This window comes from Cetorhinus maximus, chromosome 3, assembly GCF_964194155.1.
Source record: "Cetorhinus maximus chromosome 3, sCetMax3.hap1.1, whole genome shotgun sequence".
Taxonomy (NCBI): Eukaryota; Metazoa; Chordata; class Chondrichthyes; order Lamniformes; family Cetorhinidae; genus Cetorhinus; species Cetorhinus maximus.
The window spans coordinates 103,741,578-103,766,074 of NC_135881.1; the positions used below are offsets into that span (position 1 = coordinate 103,741,578).

At 44.8% G+C, this 24,497-nt stretch overlaps 1 protein-coding gene and 1 long non-coding RNA gene across 2 annotated transcripts in view; one reads left to right on the forward strand and one right to left on the reverse strand.

The window, feature by feature from the left end:
* Positions 1-24,497, reverse strand: part of LOC144678832 (uncharacterized) — a 330,763-nt gene that overhangs the window by 89,054 nt on the left and 217,212 nt on the right. Inside the window, exons 20-21 of the mRNA XM_078538787.1 lie at positions 14,186-14,254; positions 976-1,047 (exon numbers count right to left, since the gene is read on the reverse strand). Of these exons, the coding sequence (XP_078394913.1) occupies positions 976-1,047; positions 14,186-14,254 (141 nt within the window). The remainder of the gene's footprint in view (positions 1-975; positions 1,048-14,185; positions 14,255-24,497) is intronic.
* LOC144678833 (uncharacterized) overlaps positions 1-24,497 on the forward strand; it is a 50,512-nt gene that overhangs the window by 4,048 nt on the left and 21,967 nt on the right. The window contains exons 2-3 of the long non-coding RNA XR_013576190.1: positions 1,646-1,732; positions 2,810-2,945. This is a non-coding gene — a long non-coding RNA (uncharacterized LOC144678833). The remainder of the gene's footprint in view (positions 1-1,645; positions 1,733-2,809; positions 2,946-24,497) is intronic.

Consider the following 24,497-nt stretch of genomic DNA (forward strand, 5'->3'; position numbering starts at 1 on the left):
AGTTACCCATTTCCTCCTTGGTAAAAACTGAGGCAAAAAAACCTATTTAACACTTTTGCAGCCTAAGTAGCATATGGGTCATATGCCCTCACCCAATCCCACTAAGTTGCCCTACTACATCCCTTGATATTGCTTTTCTCTTGATAAAAGTGAAAAACGTTATTATTGAATTTCCGTAAGGAAAGGTCTTTGGAAGTTGCAGGCAGGATAACCGTTTCTGTCAGTACCATTCTTAAATTCCAGGATTACCATTCTAGGAACTATGCAAGAGTAAGTATTCCTCTGATTTCTTCTCCCGGCTCAATCCCTACTCAACGACTAATCAGCTCTACAATTAATGTTGTAATGAAAGCGTTAACAGGCAATGAGAACTGCAAGGAAAATTAGGCTAAATAAAGAAACATTGTAGGGTACATTTTCTGCTTTTCCATTTTCAGGTCTGAACATTGAATGGCAGTTATGCAATGCAACCTCTTCTTTAATAGATCTGGATATAGCATTAGGCCAGCTGAGTTACAGATGTGCACAATTCTTCCCACCCAATATTCGGATACATGCTCCTGGTCTTCTATGCTGGGAGCAGAAAATTACCCTTATATTCGATGTCCAGTCATGGAAACAAGGCAAAAACAGTGGTCGTAATCAATCTTGACAAGTTACATATATTAAAATTTTTTAGTAATTTTCTCAAATTAGAGATGATCCTTTAAACATTATCTAACTTCACTTTCTCATGGGCAGCCAAGCCATAGAATCATATGTTGAAAATTCAGGCAAAAATTGCAAATGACTTTCCAGCTGCTTAAATTAATGATTCAAATATTATTCCTAAATGTTTTTTTTTCATATAAAGTGAAATACTAACTAAAAATGGAACATAACATGGACAGTTCTATGATATGCTACTGGTATCAGCATATCATCTCTTTTTGTTTTTCAAATAGTAAAAGATCAGGCCAGCGTAAAGGAAATTACCTTAGGTCCGGCAGGTCCAGTTGGTCCAGGATGTCCAAAAAAGCCACTGGATCTCCTTTTACCAGGCTCACCCTGGAAAATAGCAAGATAACCTAGATTGCCAAATTGTTCCAGTTACAAATACAAATCTACTTCAACACACTTACACGCCACCTCAACTAAAATCAGCAGAAGAATTTCTCTACATTATTGTCACTCCTTGCTGAAATGTATTTTGAATAATCCTCTCACATTGTGCCCTCAAATGCTGTGATTATGCCAGTTTAGTCGGCTGCATGGACAAATATGTCTCACCATGCATCCTCTATGCAGTGGGGGGACCTTGCCAGACACTCTAATGTCAGCTGGAAGAAGACACTTTTACTTTTCAGCCTTAGCAAATCCAGGAAATCTACTTTGGGGATGCTATTGGCTGCATAAGACTCATGTGACAGGAGCCAATTGGCAATGCACCTCACTAAATGCGATACCCAACATGTTTCACAGTTTGTGCACACACCTTAAAATGAATCTGAAGAAATGTCAAGTCCCAATTGTTTCAAATGAAACTCACTTCATTTTGGTCTAAAACTATAACCATCAGTATGGCCCCGATATTGACAGGGACAGGTTTCTCAAGCGGGGAGGAAGAGTTTTGGTCAGGAACCCGAAATTTGATTTTTTTTTACAGGTTCCCTGCCCGGAAGCCAGCTTGATTGACAAGGTTGACTCCAGGTGAGCAGGAAGCACTCCAGCGGAGCCAGAGTGACAGAAGTAAGTAAGGAACCTGCTGCCATATTAGTGGGAATGTGGGGAGGGGAAGGGGTCCAACTCAGACATTAAGTAGGGGATTTGGCCCTGGGGAGCACGTGGTCGGATCCCTTATCTACAGAGGTCCGATGCCCAATTCAATGGGGGATTCTCTTGATGAAAAGTGCGATGCAAGGGAATAAGATAAATTTGTCAGGGCTGGTGGAAAGCACTCCTGCTCTTCCTGGCCCACTAGCAGTGTTTTAAGGGCACTTAACTTTTGCACAAAGCTGCCCCCGCCTCCCTTGAGCTGATGTTTCCCAAGTCCTGCAAAATCTGCCCTGTCAGGTTTAAACCTGTAAAACAGGTTAAATGTGAGGCTCCCAGATTAGATATGATCACTTGTAAATATTGCATTTATTTGCTCTTGTTAAGTACAAAAGAAATACATATTTGAGTTTAGGATAATGAATAAAGAGCAATGGATCCTTAAGGTAATAGAATGAATTTTAAAAAAAAATCTGATTATCTTGGCAGCAGCTTTCATACACTCAAATCAACCTATGAGACAACTGTCAAGCTGTACATTGGTGGCTATAACACAATGAAGAGTCAATTCAAATACTGAGAACAGGGCATAAAAGAACTCCTTTCAGAACTGGAGGACCTACAGCATGTTTCATTTTTATGTTTTCATCTTCAAGTTTTTTTCCTTTTGGCCAACTACATCCTTTTTCCTTATCATGGCCTCTCCAATGCCTTTTCATATTCTTAGCTATTTGCACTTTTGTCCTTTCAAAGTTTCTCATTGCCTTGCTGAGATGATCTTTTATATCATTTAACAATTCCCTGCTTGTCTATTATGTTCTCTGTGACTCGAGTATCTGTAGTCTGCCCCTTGTCCTTCACCCTTTCCCCACCAATCCTATTAAATGGTTGCTTATCTTTTAGTTTTTAGTTCTGGTGAAGGATTATGTCCAAAATATTAACCCATCCTTTCTCTTCACTACTTCTGATGGACCTATTGTATATTTCAAGCATTTTCTGTTTTTGTTTCAGATTTCCTGCATTTGCAGTTAATTTTTCTTTTTGTTACAAAGTGCAGCTATGCAAATTAGATAAAGGAAGGGAACTGAGATCACTGCAGCTGATGAAAAAGTTGGGACAAATCAAGTGACATTTTTCTTGGACAAGTAATCAGTATCACTACAAGTCACTAGCTTCCGGAACAGAAGAGAGCAGTAAGTGAAACGGCATACCATTTTAAGACAAATGCTCCTTAACTGTGTGGTATGAAGATAATTGAGCAGTTACATAATTAATCATTATCATGTGGGGGCAATTTTCCTCTGCTTTAAGTCTGGGTGATACTTCTCAGGTGCAAAGCAGAGTTAAGTGATACACCAGTCTCAGTTTATTTTGTGTTGGGTTTTGTATTGTGGCATTTTTCAATCCTGGAAGTCAGGTAGAGTGCTTGTGAGTTCAAGTGCATATCTCTGCCAGGTAGGGGAGAAAATCAACCTAAATGTTTCAAATCTTATTAATACTGCATTTGTATGTGCAACTGAAAATAACTACACACATTTTTAGTTCAATACTTTATTTTACTGTAAGATCCTTTGTATCAATTGTGCATTTGCAATGGTAACCTGATTCCTATGACTAAATGTTATGAATTTCGATCTGTGGCATACAGTGTTACCTGCTGGGAGCATATACTGGGAAATCAGGCATGATTCCAAATATCCCAATATATGCTTCATGTGCTTCATCAAGCAGCGTTTTGTACGTGGAATGCATTTTCATTAAATTTACCCTTTCGTGCAACAAAGTTGCTGGCTTTGAAAACAACGAAGAGTGGAGGCTACTGGGAGCATGAACTAAGCTAAAATGTCATGTTCCATAGCAAATCTCAAAACTAGAAAAATATTGCTTCAGCTGGGAGACCAGCCATCACAGATGTGTGAGGTGATGCATTTTGGTAGGAAGTACATGGACAGACAATATAGAATAAGGGGTGAAATTTTGAAGGGGGTGCAGGAGCAGAAAGACCTAGGAGTGTATGTGCATAGATCATTGAAAGTGGCAGGACAGGTGGAGAGAGAAGTTAGTAAAGCATATAGTATCCTGGGCTTTATTAATAGGGACATAGAGTACAAGAGCGGGGAGATTATGCTGTATTTATATAAGATGCTCGTTAGACCTCAGCTGGAATATTGTGTACAGCTTTGAGCACCACATTATAGGAAGGATGTGAACACATTAGAGAGAGTGCAGAAGAGGTTTACATGAATGATCCCATGGATGAGAAATTTCAGCTATGAGGATAGATTGGAGATGCTGGGACTTCTTGGAGAGAAGATGTCTAAGAGGAGATTTGATAGAGATGTTCAAAATCATGAGGGGGCTGGACAGAGTAGATAGGGAGAAGCTGTTCCCGCTCATAAAAGGATCAAGAACAGGAGGGCACATATTTAAAGTGATTTACAAAAGAAATAAATGTGGCGTGAGAAAAAACTTTTTCACACGAGTGGTTCGGGTCTGGAATGCACTTCCTGGAAGTGTGGAGGCATTCAAGAGGGTATTAGATGATTATTTGAATAGTAACAAGGTGCATGGGTACGGGAAAAAGGCAGGGCAATGGCACTAGGTCATAATGCTCATTTGGAGAGCAGGTGCAGACATGATGGGTCAAATGGCCTCCTGTGCTGTTAAAATTCTGTGATTCTGTGATAATCCTCCTCCTTTTCCTCCAGGTGCCATGCTCTAAGAGGGCATTGGCAACCATGGACTTCCATTGGAATGGTTACGCTTGGCAGAGTGCTTTGCTGTTGCCTTCTGCAGCATGGCTGACCAGGAAACTGTCCTGCTCTTACCATCCGCCATCAGGCTTATTGGAAGGACTTATAGGCTGATAATCAACTTGTTTGGCCAAGTTATGAATGCATCTTTTATGGCCATCAAGTCCTCGAGTTTGACTTGAACCTGGAGCTTCTGACCCAGAGGTAGAGATGCTACTGCCAAAACTAATAAGTTTTCCAAAATAAGCAAATGTGTGTCTGTGTGTGATCATAGCCACTTTAGAATATTGGAGCTGTTCTTATCTGTAAGTTATTTAATAGAATGATTAATCGATTAGAAATGCAATCACATAAAGTGTTTGCCTGATAACAGTAATTTCTTACTTTTTGCTTGAATATCCAAGTGCAAGGTTATTGTAAGGTGCCATTCTATAGACTATTTTAAATGGGGAGCAGGGGATGGCATTACTTAATATTTTGCATCCTTTTCCATTTTTATTGGTGAAGTTTTGATGTGTGATCATACCAGAAATCACTTCATAGGTTTGCCAGCAAAGTTGAAGCCTATGAAATAAAAGACCCAGTGGTAGCATAGAGATGGGTTTGGCTGATTGACAGGAAACAGAGTGAATGGTTGTTTTTCAGACTGGAGGAAGTTAGTGAATGGGGTTCCTCAGGGGTCAGTTCTAGGACCACTGCTTTTCCTGACATATATTAATGATCTAGACTGGTGTGTACAGGGCACAATTTCAAAATCTGCAAATGACACAAAACTTGGAAGTATTGTGAACTGTGAGGAGGGTAGTGGATAGACTCCAGGAGGACATAAACAGGCTGGTGGAATGGACAGGCTCGTGGCAAATGAAATTTAATGCACAGAAATGTGAACTGATACATTGGTAAAAAGAATGAGGAGAGGCAATATAAGAGTACAATTCTAAAGGGGGTGCAGGAACAGAGATATCTGGGGGTATATGTTCACAAGTCATTGAAGGTAGCGGGACAGGTTGAGAAAGTGGTTAAAAATTCATACCAGTTTCATAAATCGAGGCTGGGATTTTCCGATCCCGTTGTGGCAGTACCTACCGTGGGAGATTCAGTAGCCCAGCCAAAAGTCCGTTGACTTTTGGTGGGACTGGACAATCCCGGCGGTGGGTGGGATCCGGAAAATCCTGCCCTTTATAAACATGGGTTCAGCCCTGACTGGAGTATAGTGTCCAATTCTGGGAACCTCATTTTAGGAAGGATATTGTAACTTTAGAGAGGATGCAAAGAAGATTTACAATAATGGTTCCACGGATGATGGGCTTCAGTTATGTGGGTAGATTGGCGAAGCTGGGGATGTTCTCCTTAGAGAAGGTTGAGAGGAAATTTGATGGAGCTGTTCAAAATTATAAGGGGTCCAGACAGAGTTAAATAGGGACCAAGTGTTCCCATTGGTGGAAAGGTTGAGATCTAGAGGAGACTAATTTAAAGTGGTTGGCAAAAAGAAGCAATGGTGACATGAAGAAAAACTTTTTTTATGTAGAGTGTTTAGGGACTGGAATGCACTGCCTGAGAGTGTGGTGGAGGCAGATTCAATTGTGGAATTCAATTCAAAAGGGAATTAGATAAGCACCTGAAGAGACAAAGATTGCAGGGCTACCGGGAGAGGTTGGGGGATTGGGACTAGCTCAGCAGAGAACTAGCAAGGACATTACGGTCCAAATGGTTTCACTTTATGGTTCTAATATTATACATCAACCTACAATTTACATATATTACAACCAAAGCTTTGCACTGCAAAAATACATATTAAACTTCAACATTGTGCACCATCACAATCCCTTGGCAAATAGCATCATCATTACACCAGCTCAAAGTGAAAATAATAAAGCCCAGCAATTCTGTAGACAATATTAGCAGATAGATGCTCAGTCTATTCTTATGGCTTTCATATGCGTGCTATTGTAATGAAGCAGTTGCATTTAAAAAGCACCTTTTACAAGCACCAGTCATCTAGTGCTTCACAGCCAATGAATTACTTTTGAAGTGTAGGGCTAAATTTCTAGCCCCATATCATGGCAGGCACAGGAATGGGGGTGTGCAGGGGGACGATGCAGAATTTCACACTACCAGCTAGCGTGCCAGTTCTCCAGCTATATTCCACCCTGGGCCATTTTCACAGAGGCAAGTTGGGGATGAGGGTGGGGTGGGGGGGGTGGGAGAGGCGGGGTGCAGGGGCAGTAGGACTACCTGCCCACAAGCAGTAGGTAGACAATTGAGGCAATTAAAGGCCTATTGTTGGAGGCTGACTGGGATTTTCCCGTAGGCCTCCAGGTCCCCCCAGATGGCAGGAGACACTGTAGCTGCTTGGTGATAATCTACTAGCAGCACACCGAGAGATCAGCTCTCCAGGTGGAATTAGAGGCCCTCCCTCCCTACCTGGGCTCAGATGCAGCCACAGGCCACCCTGTGGAGGGGATTCCTGGCTGCAAAGATTTAAAAAAAGTTGAAAAGACGATGCTTCCATCTTTGGGCACCCTCTATCTCACTTGCCTGCCATGACATCCTGCTGATGCTTCCAAGCTGGAAGGCCTCTGATTGGTCCCCCATTTTCGAGAGCCTGACCTTGTCCTTAATTGGATGGCAAGCCCACCCTCTGGCCCTTAATTGGCCAATTTGGGGAAAATCACAGCTGAGTAACTGTTCCCACATAGTTCAAGCTTCTGACCCCTCATTTGAAACTGGGAATGGGGTCCTGAAGCCCACAGGAAATATCCTGCCCGTAGTTACTGTTGTTACGTAGGGAAACGCAACAGTCAAATTTCACAAAGCAAGACCCTGCTAATAACGAAGAGAAAAATTACTTGTTAATATGTTTTTGGTGTGGCTGGTTGAGGGAAAAATGTTAGCCAAATTGCTGGTAAGTAGTGTTTTTCCAAGAAGTGCCATGGGATCTTCCACATCCATCAGAATTAGGCGTGATATTAATGTCTTCTGACAAATTGCAGTTCCAATACTCCCATCAGTAAAGCACTAATATACCAGTTGGGATTATGGACTTTTAAAAAATATATTAAGACCATAAGACGTAGGAACAGAAGTAGGCCATTCGGCCCATCAAGTCTGCTCCGCCATTCAATGAGATCATGGCTGATCTGATAATCCTCAACTCCACTTTTCCCTTTTCTCCATAGCCCTTGATTCCCTTACTGATTAAAATTTGTCTATCTCAGCCTTGAATATACTTAACGACCCAGCCTCTACAGCCCTTTGCGGTAAAGAATTCCATAGATTCACTACCCTCTGAGAGAAGAAATTCCTCCTCATCTCTGTCTTAAGTGGGCGCCCCCTTACTCTGAGATTATGCCCTCTGGTCCTAGACTCTCCCACAAGGGGAAACAACTTCTCAGCATCTACACTGTCATGCTTCTAAACTCCAATGAGTACAGGCCTAACCTACTGTGGGCTTCAGAGCCCCATTCCCAGTTTCAAATGAGGGGTCAGAAGCCTGAACTATGTGGGAACAGTTACTCAGCTGTGATTTTCCCTAAATTGGCCAATTAAGGGCCAGAGGGTGGGCTTGCCGTCCATAAGAAAATCTTTCCACCCCCGGGATCAACCTAATGAACCTTCTCTGGACTGCCTCCAATACCAGCATATCTTTCCTTATTTCCTTAGACAAGGGGACAAAAACTTTTCACAGTATTCTAGGTGTGGCCTCTGGTCAAGTGCCTTGTCTAGTTTTATCAAGGCTTCCCTATTTTTATACTCCATTCCCTTTGAAATAAAGGCCAACATTCCAAGGCCAACATTCCATTTGTCTTATCTATTACCTGTTGAGCTTGTATGTTGGCTTTTTGTGATTCATGCACAAGGACCCCCAAACCCCACTGTGCTGCAGCTTCCTCCAGTCTTTCTCCATTTAAGTAATATTCATATGCACTATTCTTCCTGCCAAAGTGTATAATCTCACATTTTCCCACATTATATTTCATCTGCCACGTTTTTGCCCACCTCTGTAGACTCCTTGTGTCATCCTCACCACTTGCCTTCCCACCTATTTTTGTGTCATCCGCAAACTTGGCGATAGTACATTCATTTCCGTCATCCCACGTCATTAATATATATTGTAAATAATTGTGGCCCCAGCACTGATCACTGTGGCACTCCACTAGTTACAGGTTGCCATCCTGAAAACTTCCCCCGTATCCCAACTCTCTGCCTTCTATTAGTTAGCCAGTCCTCTATCCATGCTAATATATCACCCCCAACAACACGGAATCTTATCTTATTAAGTAGCCTTATTTGTGGTACCTTATTGAACGCCTTTTGGAAATCCAAATATATTACATCAAATGGTTCCCCGTTATCTATCCTGCTTGTTACCTCCTCAAAGAATTTTAATAAATTTGTCAGGCATGATTTCCCCTTCATGAACTCTGACTCTGCTTGATTGGATTATGCATTTCTAAATGCTCTTCTATTACATCCTTTATAATAGACTCTTAACATTTTCCCAATGACAGATGTTAGGCTAACTGGCCTATAGTTACCTGTTTTCTGTCTCCCTCCCTTTTCGAATAAGGGCGTTACATTGGCAGTTTTCCAATCCTCTGGGACTTTTCCAGAATCTAAGGATTCTTTGAAGATTACTACCAGTGCATCCACTATCTCTGCAGCTATTTCCTTTAATATCCTAGGATGCAACCAATCAGGTCCAGGTGACTTATCGGCCTTTAGCCCCATTAGTTTCCCTAGTACTTTTTCTCTAGCGATAGTTATTGTATTTATTCCCTCACCCCCTTTTGCCCCATGATTATTTAGTATTTTTGGTATGCTATTAGTATCTTCTACTGTGAAGACTGAAGCAAAATATTTACTCAACTCCTCTGCCATTTCCTGGGTCCCCATTATTATTTCCCCAGCCTCATTCTCTAAGGGGCCTATATTGACTTTGGCCTCTCTCTTCCTTTTTATATATTTAAATAAGCTCTTACTGTCCGTTTTTACATTACTTGCTAGTTTACCCTCAAAGTTTATTTTCTTCCTCTTCATTATTTTTTTGGTGATCTTCTGTTGGTTTTTAAAACTTTCCCAATCCTCTGGCTTACCACTAATCTTTGCCACATTGTATGTTTTTTCTCTTTCACTTTGATACTATCCTAAACTTCCTTGGTTAACTGTGTTGGTTTATCCCTTTCGTACAATCCTTCTTCCTCACTGGGGTATATCTTTGTTGCGAGTCATGAAATATTTTCTTAAACATCTGTCATTGTTCATCAACCATCTTTTCTGCTAAATACCTTTCCCAGTCCACTCCAGCCAACTCTGTCCTCATTCCTTTGTAATTACCCTTATTTAAGTTTAGTACAGCTGTTTCTGACCCAAGTTTCTCACTCTCAAACTGAATGCTAAAGTCCACCATGTTATGGTCACTATTTCCTAGGGGATCTTTTACTCTGCGTTCATTTAGTAAACCTGCCTCACTACACATTACCAGATCCAAAATAGCCTGATCCTTGGTTGGATCTACAACATACTGTTCTAGGAAACAGACCCAAATACACTCTATGAATTTTTGCCTGTGTCTGCCTCTGCCAATTTGATTTTCCCAATCTACACGGAGATTAAAGTCACCCTGATTTATTCTCTGTCCTACAGCATAGCTACTTTTAGGGGGCCTATAGACTACTCCCACCAGTGTCGTCTTCTTGTTATTTCTTACCTCCACCCATATGGATTCTACATCTTCCGATCCAAGAATATTTCTTGCTATTGTACTTATTCCATCTCGTACTAACAAAGCTTCCCCACCGCCCTTTCCTTCCTATTAGAGCCATTAGTTTTGCCTTTTTGCCATTTTTCCCCCTTTGACCCTATTTGCTGCTTTTTTTAATGTTTGTACACTCTGTCACTTCCTGTCACACTCTGGGTATCATTACCTATGTAGCTGCCCTGCAATGCCGCCATATCCTTTTGTTTTGTAAGCCTACCTATCTCCTCTCCAGAACCCACCCCACTCTATTTAGTTTAAAGCTCTCTCTACAGCCCTAGTTATTCGATTCACCATGACACTGGTCCCAGCATGCTTCCAGTGAAGCCCATCCCACCAGAACAGCTCCCTTCTACCCCAGTACTGTTGCCAGTGCCACATGAACTGAAACCCATTCCTCCCACACCAATCTTTCAGCCATACATTTAACCCCTTAACTTTATTTACCCTTTGCCAGTTTGCCCGTGGCTCAGGTAGTAATCCCTAGATTATTACCTTGGAGGTTCTGCTTTTTAATTTAGCTCCTAACTGTTCAAATTCTTTCAGCAGATCCTCCTTTCTAGTCCTATTAACGTCATTGGTATCAATGTGGATGACGACAACTGGATCCCTCCCCTCCCACTCCAGGTTCCTCTCCAGCCCTGAGCAGATGTCCTTAATGCTGGCACCGGGCAGGCAACACAGCCTTCGGGACTCACGCTCATGGCTGCAGAGGGCAGTATCTATCCCCCTAATTATACTGTCCCTTACTATGTTCCTATTTCCTCCCCCAACTTGAATGGCTCCACACGCTCACCCACTCTCTGTTTTAAATGAAGTCCACACGCTCACCCACTCTCTATTAAATGTAGTCCACGCTCACCCGCTCTTTGTTTATTCTTTCATGGATGTGGGCATCGCTGGCAAGACCAACATTTGTTTACCATCCCTTATTGCCCTTTTTGGACTTAAACTTACAGTCGCAGCACCCTCTGTTGTTAGGGTTCTGGTGCAGGCCTGTGGTGTCAGCTGAATAAGATTACATGATAGCAATCTTGAATATAGGCGACAGGGGCTTGCTGCTGGATCACATGGTGAGGGGTGGCTCTGACATTGGGAAGCCTGCATCACCTGATGGCTGTGCAGAAGGTGGTGCCATATTTAAAGAGCAGCCAGCCCTGTGTTTGAGTTGGAAATTGTCTTGCAGGCTTTTTAAGAAAGCTCTGAGTTTAAATTTCCAGCATCTGTTGCTCCAGCACAAAAAGACATTCTTAAATCCAGGGAGAAGATTCCTCCAACGTCACGAGAACATTCGGTGGCATCCATAGGTTTAACTGAGGTCTGAGATGTCACAGTCCAGGCAGTGCTTTCCCTCCAGTGCTCGAAGATGAAGGAGGACAGGGTGGATGATTCCCCAGTTGCCATGACCTCTCCCTTTCCTTCAGGCAGCTTCCTGTCATGTTCAAATTCTCAACTGGGTTTGGATTTTGGGTGAGATAGCTGCAGAAAATAAAGGAGAATTTGGACAGTGACGCCTACTGTCCGACCTATGTTTTTTTATTCATTCGTGTGATATGGGCATTGCAAGGCCAGCAGTTAGTGCTTGTCCATAACTGCCCTTGAGAAGTTGGTGGTGAGCAATCAGAGGCTGGCTGCTCTCCAGTACCAGCAGCACCACTGAGAGTGTAGCCACTGTCGTTACCACAGTGGGGCCTAGGAGCAGGATCATTGATGGAGCCATTGACAGAGTAATTAAACTAATTAGTGGACCTGCTCATCCAACATTAAGGTTGGCGGGCAGGCCAGGAGCCCCGGCAGGAATTAGAAAGAGCATGAAACCTCATCCACAGGCAGGATGAGGTTTCATGTAGGTTTTAAGATAGTTGAGGCAGGATCGCTAGGGCCAGTCATCAAGGCCCCAGCAAGAAGGGGGAGAGTCTTGGTTTATGGGGCAAGTGGGGGTCTTGTCTGTGGGTGGCCCTTGCGTAGTCTTGTGTATTTAAGACTGAGATAGATAGGTTCTTGATTGGTAAGGGGATCAAAGGTTACTGGGAGAAGGCGGGAGAATGGGGTTGGGAAACTTATCAGCCATGATTGAATGGCAGAGCAGACTCGAAGGGCGAATGGCCTAATTTCTGCTCCTATGTCTTATGGTCTTATGGCCCTCCGTTGTGCATGGGCTGTGCAGGTAGGAAGGATTTTCCTCCTCACCAAGCTACAGGCATGCTCGCCCGGGCTTACCTGGCAGGTTGCCCAACCACATGGCGTGTCCCCAGCCTGCCGCTGGTATTCTATCAGTGGTGGTGGGATAAGACACATAAGAGGCCCTCAAGTGGACACTTAAGTGGACACTTAAGTGCGTCAATTGGCCTCTGGGCAAAAGGCCATCTGCGACCATTCCTCCCCTGAACTCAATCTGGGGGAGTTGGAAAGGTGACAGGTTCTCCACCCTGCACCTTCCTGTGCCCCATTATATACTCCCCCCGCATCCACACCCACCTCTGGGGGAGCATTAAATTCCTCCCATTATCTCTGTTTCTCTCTCCACAGCTGCTGCCAGGCATTCTGAGTATTTCCAGAATTTTCTGTTTTTATTTCACTTATCCTCCACAGCCCTGGTTAATGACGTCCTTATGCAAGCTGTGTACAGAAGCTGAACACAACTTTGATAAGGCCTATTTGTCCAACTGAGTGAAACATTTTCAGGCACCAATCTAAACCATGCTGGACATCCAGCTAACTGAGCCAACTAGCCCCCCGAAGAGTCCGAGTTGTTGTGTGCACGTTGTAGTCTGGAGCTGTGGATAGTGATGGCAGAGGCTCCAGTTTTCTTTCCATCACATGACTGACCAGGAATCCCTCCTGTTCTTATCGCCTGTCATTGGTGTATGCTGGAACGATTTACAATTGAAGAATAGACAGTTCTCTTGAACAACATTCCCACCCAATGCTATCAAAGATTAAGTGCTCTTATAGTTTGTCAACTGTTTGCTGGTACAGGAATGTTAGTGGAATGGATGGGCAAGGCACCTCAGGGAATGCTTCATCTTTGGGAGCGAGATCTGATGTTCTTCAGCTTTGCAATGGTGCTTCCACAGCAACTGCTTTTGGATTACCATCAGTATCCTTCTCCAGCCTTGGATGTGAATATGGCTTCTCCTCCTACTCTTTGACAGCTGGATCTCTTTAGATTGGAACATTGTAGAAGCTACAGTTTAATCTTGAGATTTTGGCAGAATTGTACTGTCTGATCTGCTCCATGAGCTGCCCAGGCTTCTGAAACATTACCTCAATATTTCAGTAGTCGGCTCTATCACTATTCCTGTAGGCCACATTGTGTCTGCTCTCACAAAGGTGTCAGTAGTCAGGGTCCTCTGGCAGCCATCCTTCAAGTTTCCCTTGTCCTTTAAGTAAAGCAGGCACAGAGATGTGCCTCAGAATAAAATAATGGTGACTCTTGCCTGGGAATTGAGCATTAATCTGTATGTTTCAATGGTGCTCATCACCTGTTGACTAATGGAATGCAATGCCTTATGGTTTTTGAAAAGGACTGAATTGTGTTCATTGGTATGGTGACACCAATAACCACTTGGAGTTTCCCCTTGGAGAATCCTGCTATGTCTGGAACAAAAAATGCAGTGTTCTGTCATTATAACTATTTCCATGGAAACGCAAAAATAGAAAGTTATTTGCTCTGGTGAACAAAGTGCTAGTTCCTGCTTGATGTATCAATGCACTTCAGATATTGTAGATATGCCTGCTGCAGCCTGGAATTACCCAGAGACAGAAATTGAAGACAATTACAACATTGACTACTGCTACTGAAGGCCATCTGCTGTATGGATTCACATCAAGCTTAACTCATTGACATTAAAATGGTCTCCGTGTTATATATTTTAAATGTCATAAGAAGGAATAAAATTGAAATGGATAAGAAGCTCACCGGTTTTCCTGGATCTCCTTTGACGCCAAACCCTGGTGCACCAGGTAACCCTGGAACTCCCAGTTCACCCTGGCAAAATACAAGGAAAATTTACTCTATTCAATATTCATGAAATAAGACACATCTAAATAAAAGTAGCTTGGAGAAACATTGTGCTGACTTTTAACAGCTGTAATGGGAACAACTTTACATCTTGAACATGTGTGCAGTTAATTCAAACTCTTTGGCCAGAATTTTCGGGTCCGCGAGTGGGAGCAGGGCCCGCTTACCGACGTGTAAAATGACGCGTCCTGACGTCACTGCGCACCATTCAGATTTTGAGCTCGGCGGGTGCTGTATGGGTTGCAGCAGATGGTACAATTCATCACTGCTTCCCTGGTGAACCTTAGCCTGAATTGGCAGTTATCTACCTAGGTCTGGATTAAATTGGATGCAGGCAGACAACTGGAGGTACAAGTCATACCGACACCCTTATCTCTTGATTCCAAAAAACTCAGTAGAAGGGCTCGAAAAGTTGTACCCATTTTCATAACTTTGGTGCAGCTATCAAAATTCCAACAGTTCAGCTTTAAAAAATGACTTTTTGAAAGGCAAGCATCCAATTAGCCTTTAATGCCCACTTTAAATGAGTCGACAAGGGCAATGCATATGCAAAAACAGCTCAATAACATGACATTGTGCAAATGGAGCTCTTACATTTCAGCCGACTCGGCTGCACGTCCGCCAAACGGTCAAAGGCCTATTAAGGCCATTTAAACACCAATTAAGCTAATAAACTGAGCTGCCTGTCCAACCTTAAGTTGGCGGGCAGGTGAAGAGCCCAGGCGGCCTTCGCATTTATCATGAAACCTCATCCACGAGTGGGATGAGGTTTCACGAAGGTTTTGAAAGTTTAATAAAAAATTTTAATAAAATTCATTCACATGTCCCAGCTCATGTGACACTGTCACATGAGGGTACATGTCTAAAATTTTTTTTTCTTTATTAAAATTTTCAAATATCAAACTAGTCTCCCTGTGGTAGCTCAGTGCCTCAGGGAGATTTCTGCACTCTTTTGCGCGCAGGCCCCGACTCAGCCTACTCCACCCCGCCCACACAGGGAGTGCATCACGCCTGCACAGGGAGCTTCCGGGTGCGCGTCACGCTGTGCGGGCCTTAATTAACCTGCCCATGTAAAATGGCGGCACGCCCGCGTCCGCTCCCATCCAATCCCCCGCCGACGGGGGGGAAATTCTCCTCTGAGTGGAATTTTCCAGCCCCCTCCCCACTGCAGGTTTAATGGCGGACAGGGAGGGTGGGGACAATGCGGTGTGAGCTTAAAAATAGGTTTCCCGCCGGTGTAAAATGATGGCGGGTTGGCCTTTCCCACCAGAGGCTGGTGTGAAACCGTTTTGTATCCCGTTAATGGGGAGCTCAATGTCTGCCGGGTCCAAGGGTGACCCGGCGGCCGATTTAAAAGCGGCCGCGGCAGCCATGCGAAGGCTGCCAGTGAAGCAGACGCACCTCACCATGGAGCTAAGTGCTGAACAGAGCAGGCGGAGGGGGCAGGTCGGAGGGGCAGTCGTCCCCGCATTTTTCCGATGAGTGTTTCGCTGCCCTCCTGGAGGAGGTGGCAGGATGCAGAGAGATCCTTGTCCCCATAGGTGGGAGGAGGACGCCTCACCAAACATGTCTGGGAGGAGGTGGCATCCAGGGTGAGCTCCCATGATGTGGTGAGGAGCACATGGGGGCAGTGCTATAAGCGGTTCAATGATCTCCTGCAATCGGGAAGGGTGAGTACCGTGTTGGATTGGGTCACTTAGCACAGCAGTTAGGAGCGGGCCACCCCCCTCCACCTGGCCTCAGAGTCCTTAGAATGAGAGTGGCAAATGTCATTGAGGCAGCTTCTGGGCAAGGGGGTGAGCCCTAGATGCTTGCACTGAGTTTCTTGCGGCTCGAGGGTCATGAATTGGCTGCGCCCCTCGAGGTGGGGTTGGCCAGGCTGCAATGGCGCTGCAGGTAGAGGGTGAACTAATCAATGCTCCTCTGTTCTTTCAGGACAAGACATCCCATAACAATGCAGAGAGGTTGCAGACTGGCAGATGACTGGCCCACCTTCTAATCCTAAGTAGATATGAGCTGGAGGCCCTGGAGCTGGAGAGGCGCCATGCACCTAGGTCAAGTGGCTGCGGTGAGGTTGGGGTGCCACAGTGGGGGTAAGAGTGCAGTGCACTGAAGTCAGAATGTCTGTAAGAGCATCCATTCCACTGTAGTCTCTATATTGATATGAGCCTCAAACATGGAATCCCCATTGATAATGGAAAGACGAGGGCATCCTGATCCAGGTGTCAGGCATGCACAGTGACAGCGTAATAACTTCAACTAATGACATGTCCTTGTTCTTTCTTTCAGGCTCACCTGCAGCCCATCGGGGTGAGGTGCCTGAAGGCCTACCGCTGACCCCAGAGGATAGTAACCATGGAAACACACCTGCGTCACACCTTCTCAGCCTAGCAGGCATCAGCGCAGATATCAGCACCTCGTTGGGCATTATATCGATGGATAGTATCTCGGTGCACAGCGGCGAGGGTACTTCACACTCGCTTGTGGTGCAGGCGGATGCAGAGAGTGCCCAGGACGCCGGCAGTCAGAGGACTGCTGGGGACCAGGAACATGCTCAGTCGGTGGCTGATGATGGGCCTCTGGAGTTGTCCCTGAGGCTGCAGATGCTGGAAGTCCAGCAGGGTGTGCGGGAGGGTCTGACAGAGATACATGAGGGAATGCGTGCCTTGGTCTCCGTGATGGAGGAGTTCATGCGGAGCATCAGCAATGCAATGACCCTGATTGCCTAACGCAATGCCTCCTCCATGGAGAGAGTGGCGACTCTCATGGAGAGGCTCCTCCAGGAGCAGAATCAAGGGTTCCTGAGGGTGCGCTTGGACCTACAAGCCCTCACACCAGCAATGACCTCAGCTGGTCAGCGTCAGTGTGGGATATGGATTGGGCACCAAGTATCCTAGCTAGGTGCCTGTCCATCAATGCTGAGCAGTGAGGTCCAATGTGACCTCACGTTGGCGCACGAGCTGCCTGTCGTCTGTCAGGGCGCAGGCTCCTCTCAGGGTGCTCTGGATGACGGCTGATGCTCCTCCGCCCCTCTGCCAGTGACCGTGGCATCTGCTGAGGCTGCGGCGAGTAGGGAGATGCCAGCCGTGCCACTGGCCACTCCCTCCCAGGCGGAGCCAGCACAGGCTCCATGGGTCAGAGGTTGCTCGCCAAGGTCATCAAGGCCAACAGGACAGCAGAGTGAGCAGGCTGTCTCCAATGCTGGTGCCAGCGAGGGGGGAGCACCTAGACGTAGCACCCGCAAGCGAAAACTTAAAGTACCTTAAGCACAATATGGGCTTATCACTGGTGATATTTTTCCCTCCAGTTTTATGGTAAATATTATTAGGTTTGACGGATAACACCTTTCAATTTAATTTGTATTATGTATGCCAGGCACCACATCATTAAATGTGTTTCTGTTCAACAAGCATCTGGGTGCTTCATTAGTTCTGCAGGTGCAGGGTAACCTATGATGTTATGAGTGACTTGTTTGTCATTGAGCTTTATTGAAATGGCACATAGTGCATGTTGTTCACCAAGCAAATGTTCCTGTCAGGTCTCAAGTATGGAGCCTGCAACCCTGGCATGTGGTAGTGGTTCTTATTTGGTAGGCTGGCTGAAGGAGCGTTGGATCAAAGCCTCCCAGGTGTCCCTGCCTCCCTGGAGGTTGCCCGGGTCAGTGTCTACCCTCTCCTGACCATGCTCTTCCTCAGGCTCACTACTGGATTCATCGTTTGTTGCCAGAGCATCTGCATCTACATCGTCTTCCTCCACAGCATTGCCCCTTTCCAGCACCTGATTGTGGAGAGTGCAGCATGCAACCACTATCAGTGACACACGATCTGGGGGGTATTGCAGTGTGCCCCCTGAACGGTCCAGGCATCGGAAGCGCATCTTGAAAAGCCCGATGGCTCTCTCTACCACAGCCCTTGTGACGGCATGGCTCCTGTTGTACAGCTGCTCAGCCTCTGTTCTTGGATGGCGGAGAGGCATCATGAGCCACCTTTTGAGGGGATAGCCCTCGTCACCCAGCAGCCATCCATACAGCTGGGCTGGAACACTGGTGAACCTCAGCTCCTGGGAGTGCCTCAGGATGTAAGCGTCATGGCAGTTGCCTGGGTATCTTGCACAGAACTGCAGAGTCTGCATCCAATGGTCACACACTATCTGCACATTCATGGAGTGGAAGCCCTTCCTGTTGACGAAGGCACCCAGCTGTAAAACTGTATCATAAAAACTGTATCACCCACAGTAAATTTTTGAGCTTTGCTATGAATATCATGATTCAATTTCTGACTACTCTGGTTCTTCTCTACCTTCCCCTCTAAGTTTGGAAACAACAGACTTAGCCTTGTATGAAGGTGGTGTTTCATCAGTAATGCAGATGGTGTTGAATCCACGGTTGCAAGAGGAGTCATATGATAATTGAGAAGAAAACATGAAATTCAAGTTTCTATCGTTCCTTCGGATAACTTCTTCATTCCCGATTTGAAAGTTTGCACTGCTCTTTCTACTAACCCATTGGATGAGGGATGATATGGTGCTGTTTTAATATGTTTAATTCCATTTAAACTCAAGAATCTCTGGAATTCCATACTAGAGAAGGCAGTACCATTATCCGAAACAATGACTTCTGATAGGCCATGTGCACTGGAACATTGGCATAGCTTTTCAATAGTTGCACACAATGTCGGTGATCTAACTTAGAATGTGCATCGATGATCAATAAAAATATGGTACCTAAAAATGGACCTACATAGTCTATATGTAGTCTAACCCAGGGTCGACCAGGCCACTCACATGGATGCAGTGGAACTGAAACGGGAAACTTCTGTTGTTGCTGACACTGGAGACAGTACTTGACCATGCTTTCAATGTCACTGTCTATGCTTGGCCGCCAGACATAGCTTCGCATAGGCATCTTCATTTTCAAAATACCTGGATGCGCACTGTGAAGCTCTGTCAAGGGTAGTCCTCTTCCTTGCAAAAGGACAATGACTCTTGATCCCCACAAGAAGATTCCATCTTGACAACTTAGCACAGTTTTATGGGAATGGAATGGTTTTATCTCTTCAGAGATTGGTGCATTCGACCATCCTTGCATTATCTGGTCTCGGACTTTTGATAAAACTGGATCCCAGTTTGTCCAATTCCTTATTTGCTTCGCAAAGACTGGCAAAGAGTCCAAGAAATTCAACACAAGTACAACTTCTTGTGGCACTGGAGGATGCACAATGCTACCTGGTAATGGAAGATGATGGAGTGCGTCTGCATTTGCAATATGCACACCCAGATGGTGCATAAAGGTGTACTCATACTCATACGCTGATAAAATCAAAGCCCAATGTTGAACTCTGGCTGAGGCTATCAGCAGAATTGCATTATCTTCACTAAATAAACCCACTAATGGCTTATGATCTGACATTATGGTGAAATGTCGACCATGCAGATACTGATGGAATTTCTTCACTCCAAATATTACTGATAAACCTTCCATTTCAAGTTCTGAATAACCCTTCTCGGCTGCAGGGGGGGTTCTGGAGACATAGCCTATTGGCCTTTTGGAACCATCTTCGATCCTGTGTGACAACATTGCTGCCACAAGCAAGGAGACGCATCACAGGTTAATATCAATTCTTTTGATGGGTCATAACGTACAAGTAGACATGATGAGTGTAATAGCTACTTGACTTTTACAAGAGCTTCTTCTTGTTGTGTCTCCCATGACCAATAATGGTTCTTTTTAAATAATAAGTGTAAAGGGGCTAACACTGTTGACAAGTTTGGCAAGAAACAACCATAATAATTTATCATGCTGAAAAAAGACTTGAGTTCAGTGACACTGGTAGGAGAGGGCACCTCCTTGATTGCCCTGACTTTCTCCTCTACTGGATGCAACTCCTGGGCATCCACTCGATGATCCAAGTAAGTGACTTCAATTGCTTGGAAAATATACTTCTGTTTCTTCAATCATATACCAGCTTCCAAAAATCTTCTTAAAACCTCTTCTAGGTTGGCCAAATGTTTGGCTTCCATTGATCCTGTGATCAGGACACCATCTAGGTATATACTACTACTGAGGGAAGTCCTTGCAATAGGCTTTCCATGGTCCTTTGGAAGATTGCACGGCCGATGATACGCCACAGGGTAGGCGTGTATATTGGTACAGGCCCTTGTGCGTGTTGATTGTTACATACCCTCTAGATGTGCTGTCCAGCTCCAGCTGTTGGTATGCATGGCTAATGTCCAGTTTGGTGTAGGATTTTCCTCCAGCCAGCTAAGCGTACAAATCTTCAATCCTCAGGATAGGATATTTACCTAAATTAGCAGCCTTCTTCACAGTTAATTTGTAATCTCCACAAATGTGAATAGTTTGATCTTTTTTCATCACAGGGACTATGGGCATCGCCCATTCGGAAAATTGGACTGGCTGGATTATGCCTAGCTTCTCTAAGTAACACAATTCTGCATCCACCTTCTCATTTAGGGCATAAGACACAGGTCTGGTCTTAAAGAACCGGGGTGTCACCTTGAATCTATGTAGATTTTTGCTTGTAGGCCTTTTATCTTTCCCAATTCATCATGAAATACACTGTCACATTTCCGTAACAGCTCAAGAATTCCTCCTATTCTCACTTGAAAAATTTCTGAGCAGCTGAGCTGAATTTTTTTGTAACCAATCGTGGCCCAGAAGACTGGGTCCTTCGCCTTTTACAATGATCACTGGAAGCTGGGCTGTCTGCTGCCCATAGGACACAGGTATTGTGGCGACGCCTTTTACCTGTATTGACTCTCCAGTGTACATCTTCAGCTGAGCCATGGTTTGCTCCAGATTCAGCAGCAGGGCACCTTCACTTAGGTATTTAAGTGCGAGTTCTCCCACCACTATGGTCGATGCTCCCGTGTCTACTTCCATGACTAGAGGCTTCCATTCACTTGAAGGGTGATGGTGATTGGTTTAGTTTTTACTGCTTTGACATTGTATAAGAATCAATATCAGTATCAGCAGCTTCTGGTTCAGTTATATTGTGCACTTCAATCGTCTTGGTCTGCTGTCTGATTGGCTGTCTCGATTTCGCTCTGCATTGTTTTATTACATGCCCTTTTTTGTGGCAGTAATGGCATTCTGCCTCCTTAAATCTGCAGGTTTCCGGTACACGGTTGCCCCCACATCAGTAACAGATTAATTTCTGAAACGCTGGTGAGATGTCACTGAACGACTGCAGGGCATCCTGAAGGGGGAGGGTGATAAGGCAGAGGTCATGGTACATGTTGGTACCAATGACATAGGTAGAAAGAGGGATGAGGTCTTGCATCAAGAATTCAGGGAGTTAGGCAGTAGACTAAAAAGCAGGACCTCTCGGGTTGTAATCTCTGGATTACTCCCAGTGCCACATGCTAGCGAACACAGAAATAGGAGAATGGCGCAGATGGATATGTGGCTTAAGAGTTGGTGCAGGAGGGAGGGTTTTAGATTCCTGGATCACTGGGATCGTTTCTAGGGAAGGTGGGACCTGTACAAGCAGGACGGTCTACATCTGAACCAGAGTGGGACTAACATCCTTGTGGGCGGGTTTGCTAGTGTTGTTGGGAGGAGTTTAAACTAATTCGGCAGGGGGAGGGGGCACAGAATGTCAGCAGAATAGGGACATATCATAATCAAGTCAGAGGGAGTACAGCTGCATTAAGTTTCAAGGGAGTAAGGCAAGGCTGGATGGCCTCTACTTTAATGCCAGGAGTATTACAGGTAAAACGGATGAGTTAAGGGTGAGGATTGACATGTGGAATTGTGATATGGTAGCCATCACTGAGATGTGGTTGAGGGAGGAGCAGGGTTGGCAGCTCAGCATTCCGGGATATAGAATCTTTAGGCGAGACAGGGGAGGGGGTAAAAGAGGAGGAGGCATTGCATTATTAGTTAAGGAGTCAGTTACTGCAGTAAGGAGAGATGATATCTTGGAGGGGGCATCGAATGAAGCTTTGTGGGTAGAGCTTAACAAAGGGGCAGCCACATTGTTAGGTGTTTATTATAGACCCCCAGATAGTCAGCTGGAAATTGAGGAGCAAATATGTGCACAATTTGCGAAGGTGTGTAAAAACAATAACAATAGGGTAATTATATTAGGTGATTTCAACTTTCCCAACATTAATTGGGATAGACATAGTGTTAAGGGCTTGGATGGAGTGGATTTCTTGAAATGTGTACAGGAGAAATTTTTAGGTCAACATGTAGAGGGTCCAACAAGGACGGCGTAGTGCTGGACCTAATTCTGGGGAATGAAGCCAGACAGGTGGCTGAGGTGATGGTGGGGGAGCATTTTAGTGATAGCGACCACAACATGGTACAATTTAAGTTTGTTATAGACAAAGAAATAGACAAGTTGCAAAAAAATGTTTTGGATTGGGGGAGAGTGGATTTTAGTAAAATAAGGCAGGACCTGGCCAAGGTAGACTGGGAACAGCTATTTGTGGGGAAATCTACAGAAGAGCAGTGGGGGGTGTTCAAAAAGGAAATGGGGAGGGTACAGGCTCCACATGTTCCCTCTAGGGTGATAGGAAGGAGTAACAAGCCCAGAGAACCATGGATGACCAAAGATATTTAGGATACAATGAGAAGGAAAAGAGAGGCTTTTAGCAAGTACAAGGGGAGCAAATCAGCGGAGGCATTAGTGGAGTACAGAAAGTGCAGGGTGGAGCTTAAGAAAGTAATTAGGAGAGCAAAGAGGGGATATGAGAAAGCTCTGGCTGGTAAAAGTAGGGAAAAACCCAAGATATTCTATAAGTATATCAATGAGAAGAGGATAACCAGGGAAAGAGTAGGGCCCATTAGGGACCAATGGGGCAATCTATGGGTGGATCCAGAGGTCATCGGTAGAGTGTTGAACGAATACTTCCCATCTGTCTTCACCCAAGAGAATGAGGATGAAGGTATGGAACTCGGGGAGAGAGACTGCGAGGTTCTTGAGCAAATTGATATAGGGAGTGACAAGGTATTGGAGTTGTTGGCAGGTTTAAAAGTGGACAAACCTCCAGGTCCAGATGATTTGTGTCCCAGACTGCTGAGGGAGGTAAGGGAGGAGATCGCAGGGGCTGTAACCCAAATTTTTAATTCCACTCTGGCCACGGGGGAGGTGTCAGAGGACTGGAGAACAGCTAATGTGGTTCTGCTACTTAAGAAGGGTTGTAGAGATAAGCCAGGGAATTACAGACCAGTGAGTCTCACGTCAGTGGTAAGGAAACTATTGGAGAAAATTTTGAAGGAGAGAATCTATCTCCACTTGGAGAGGCAAGGTTTGATCAGGGATAGACAGCATGGCTTTGTCAGAGGGAGGTCATGCCTAACAAATTTGATTAAATTTTTTGAGGAGGTGACTGGGTGTGTAGATGAAGGTAGTGCAGTTGATGTAGTTTATGTGGATTTCAGCAAAGCCTTTGACAAGGTCCCACACAGGAGACTTATAAAGAAGGCAAATGCACATGGGATACAGGGTAATTGGTAAGGTGGATTCAAAATTGGCTTAGTTGTAGGAGACAGAGGGTGATGACAGAAGGCTGCTTTAGTGACTGGAAGCCAGTGTCCAGTGGCATACCACAGGGATCTGTGCTCGGTCCCCTATTATTCGTCATTTATATAAACGACATATGACTATGTGGGGGCTTGGATTAGTAGGTTTGCGGATGACACAAAGATTGGCCAGGTGGTTAACAGTGAGGTTGAGTGTCTTGGGCTGCAGGAAGATATAGACGGGATGGTCAAATGGGCAGATAAGTGTCAGATGGAATTTAACCCTGAAAAGTGTGAGGTAATACACTTCGGAAGGAGTAATTTGACAAGGAAGTATTCAATGAATGGCATGACACTAGGAAGTTCTGAGGAACAAAGGGACCTTGGCGTGTGTGTCCATAGATCTCTGAAGGCAGAGGGGCATGTTAGTGGGGTGGTGAAAAAGGCATATGGGACACTTGCCTTTATCAATCGAGGCATAGATTACAAAGGTAGGGAGGTCATGTTGACGTTGTATAGAACCTTGGTGAGGCCACAGCTGGAGTACTGTGTGCAGTTCTGGTCGCCACATTATAGGAAGGATGTGATTTCACTGGAGGGAGTGCAGAGGAGATTCACCAGGATGTTGCCTGGGATGAAACATTTGAGTTATGAAGAGAGGTTGGATAGACTTGGGTTGTTTTCGTTGGAGCAGAGAAGACTGAGGGGCGACCTGATCGAGGT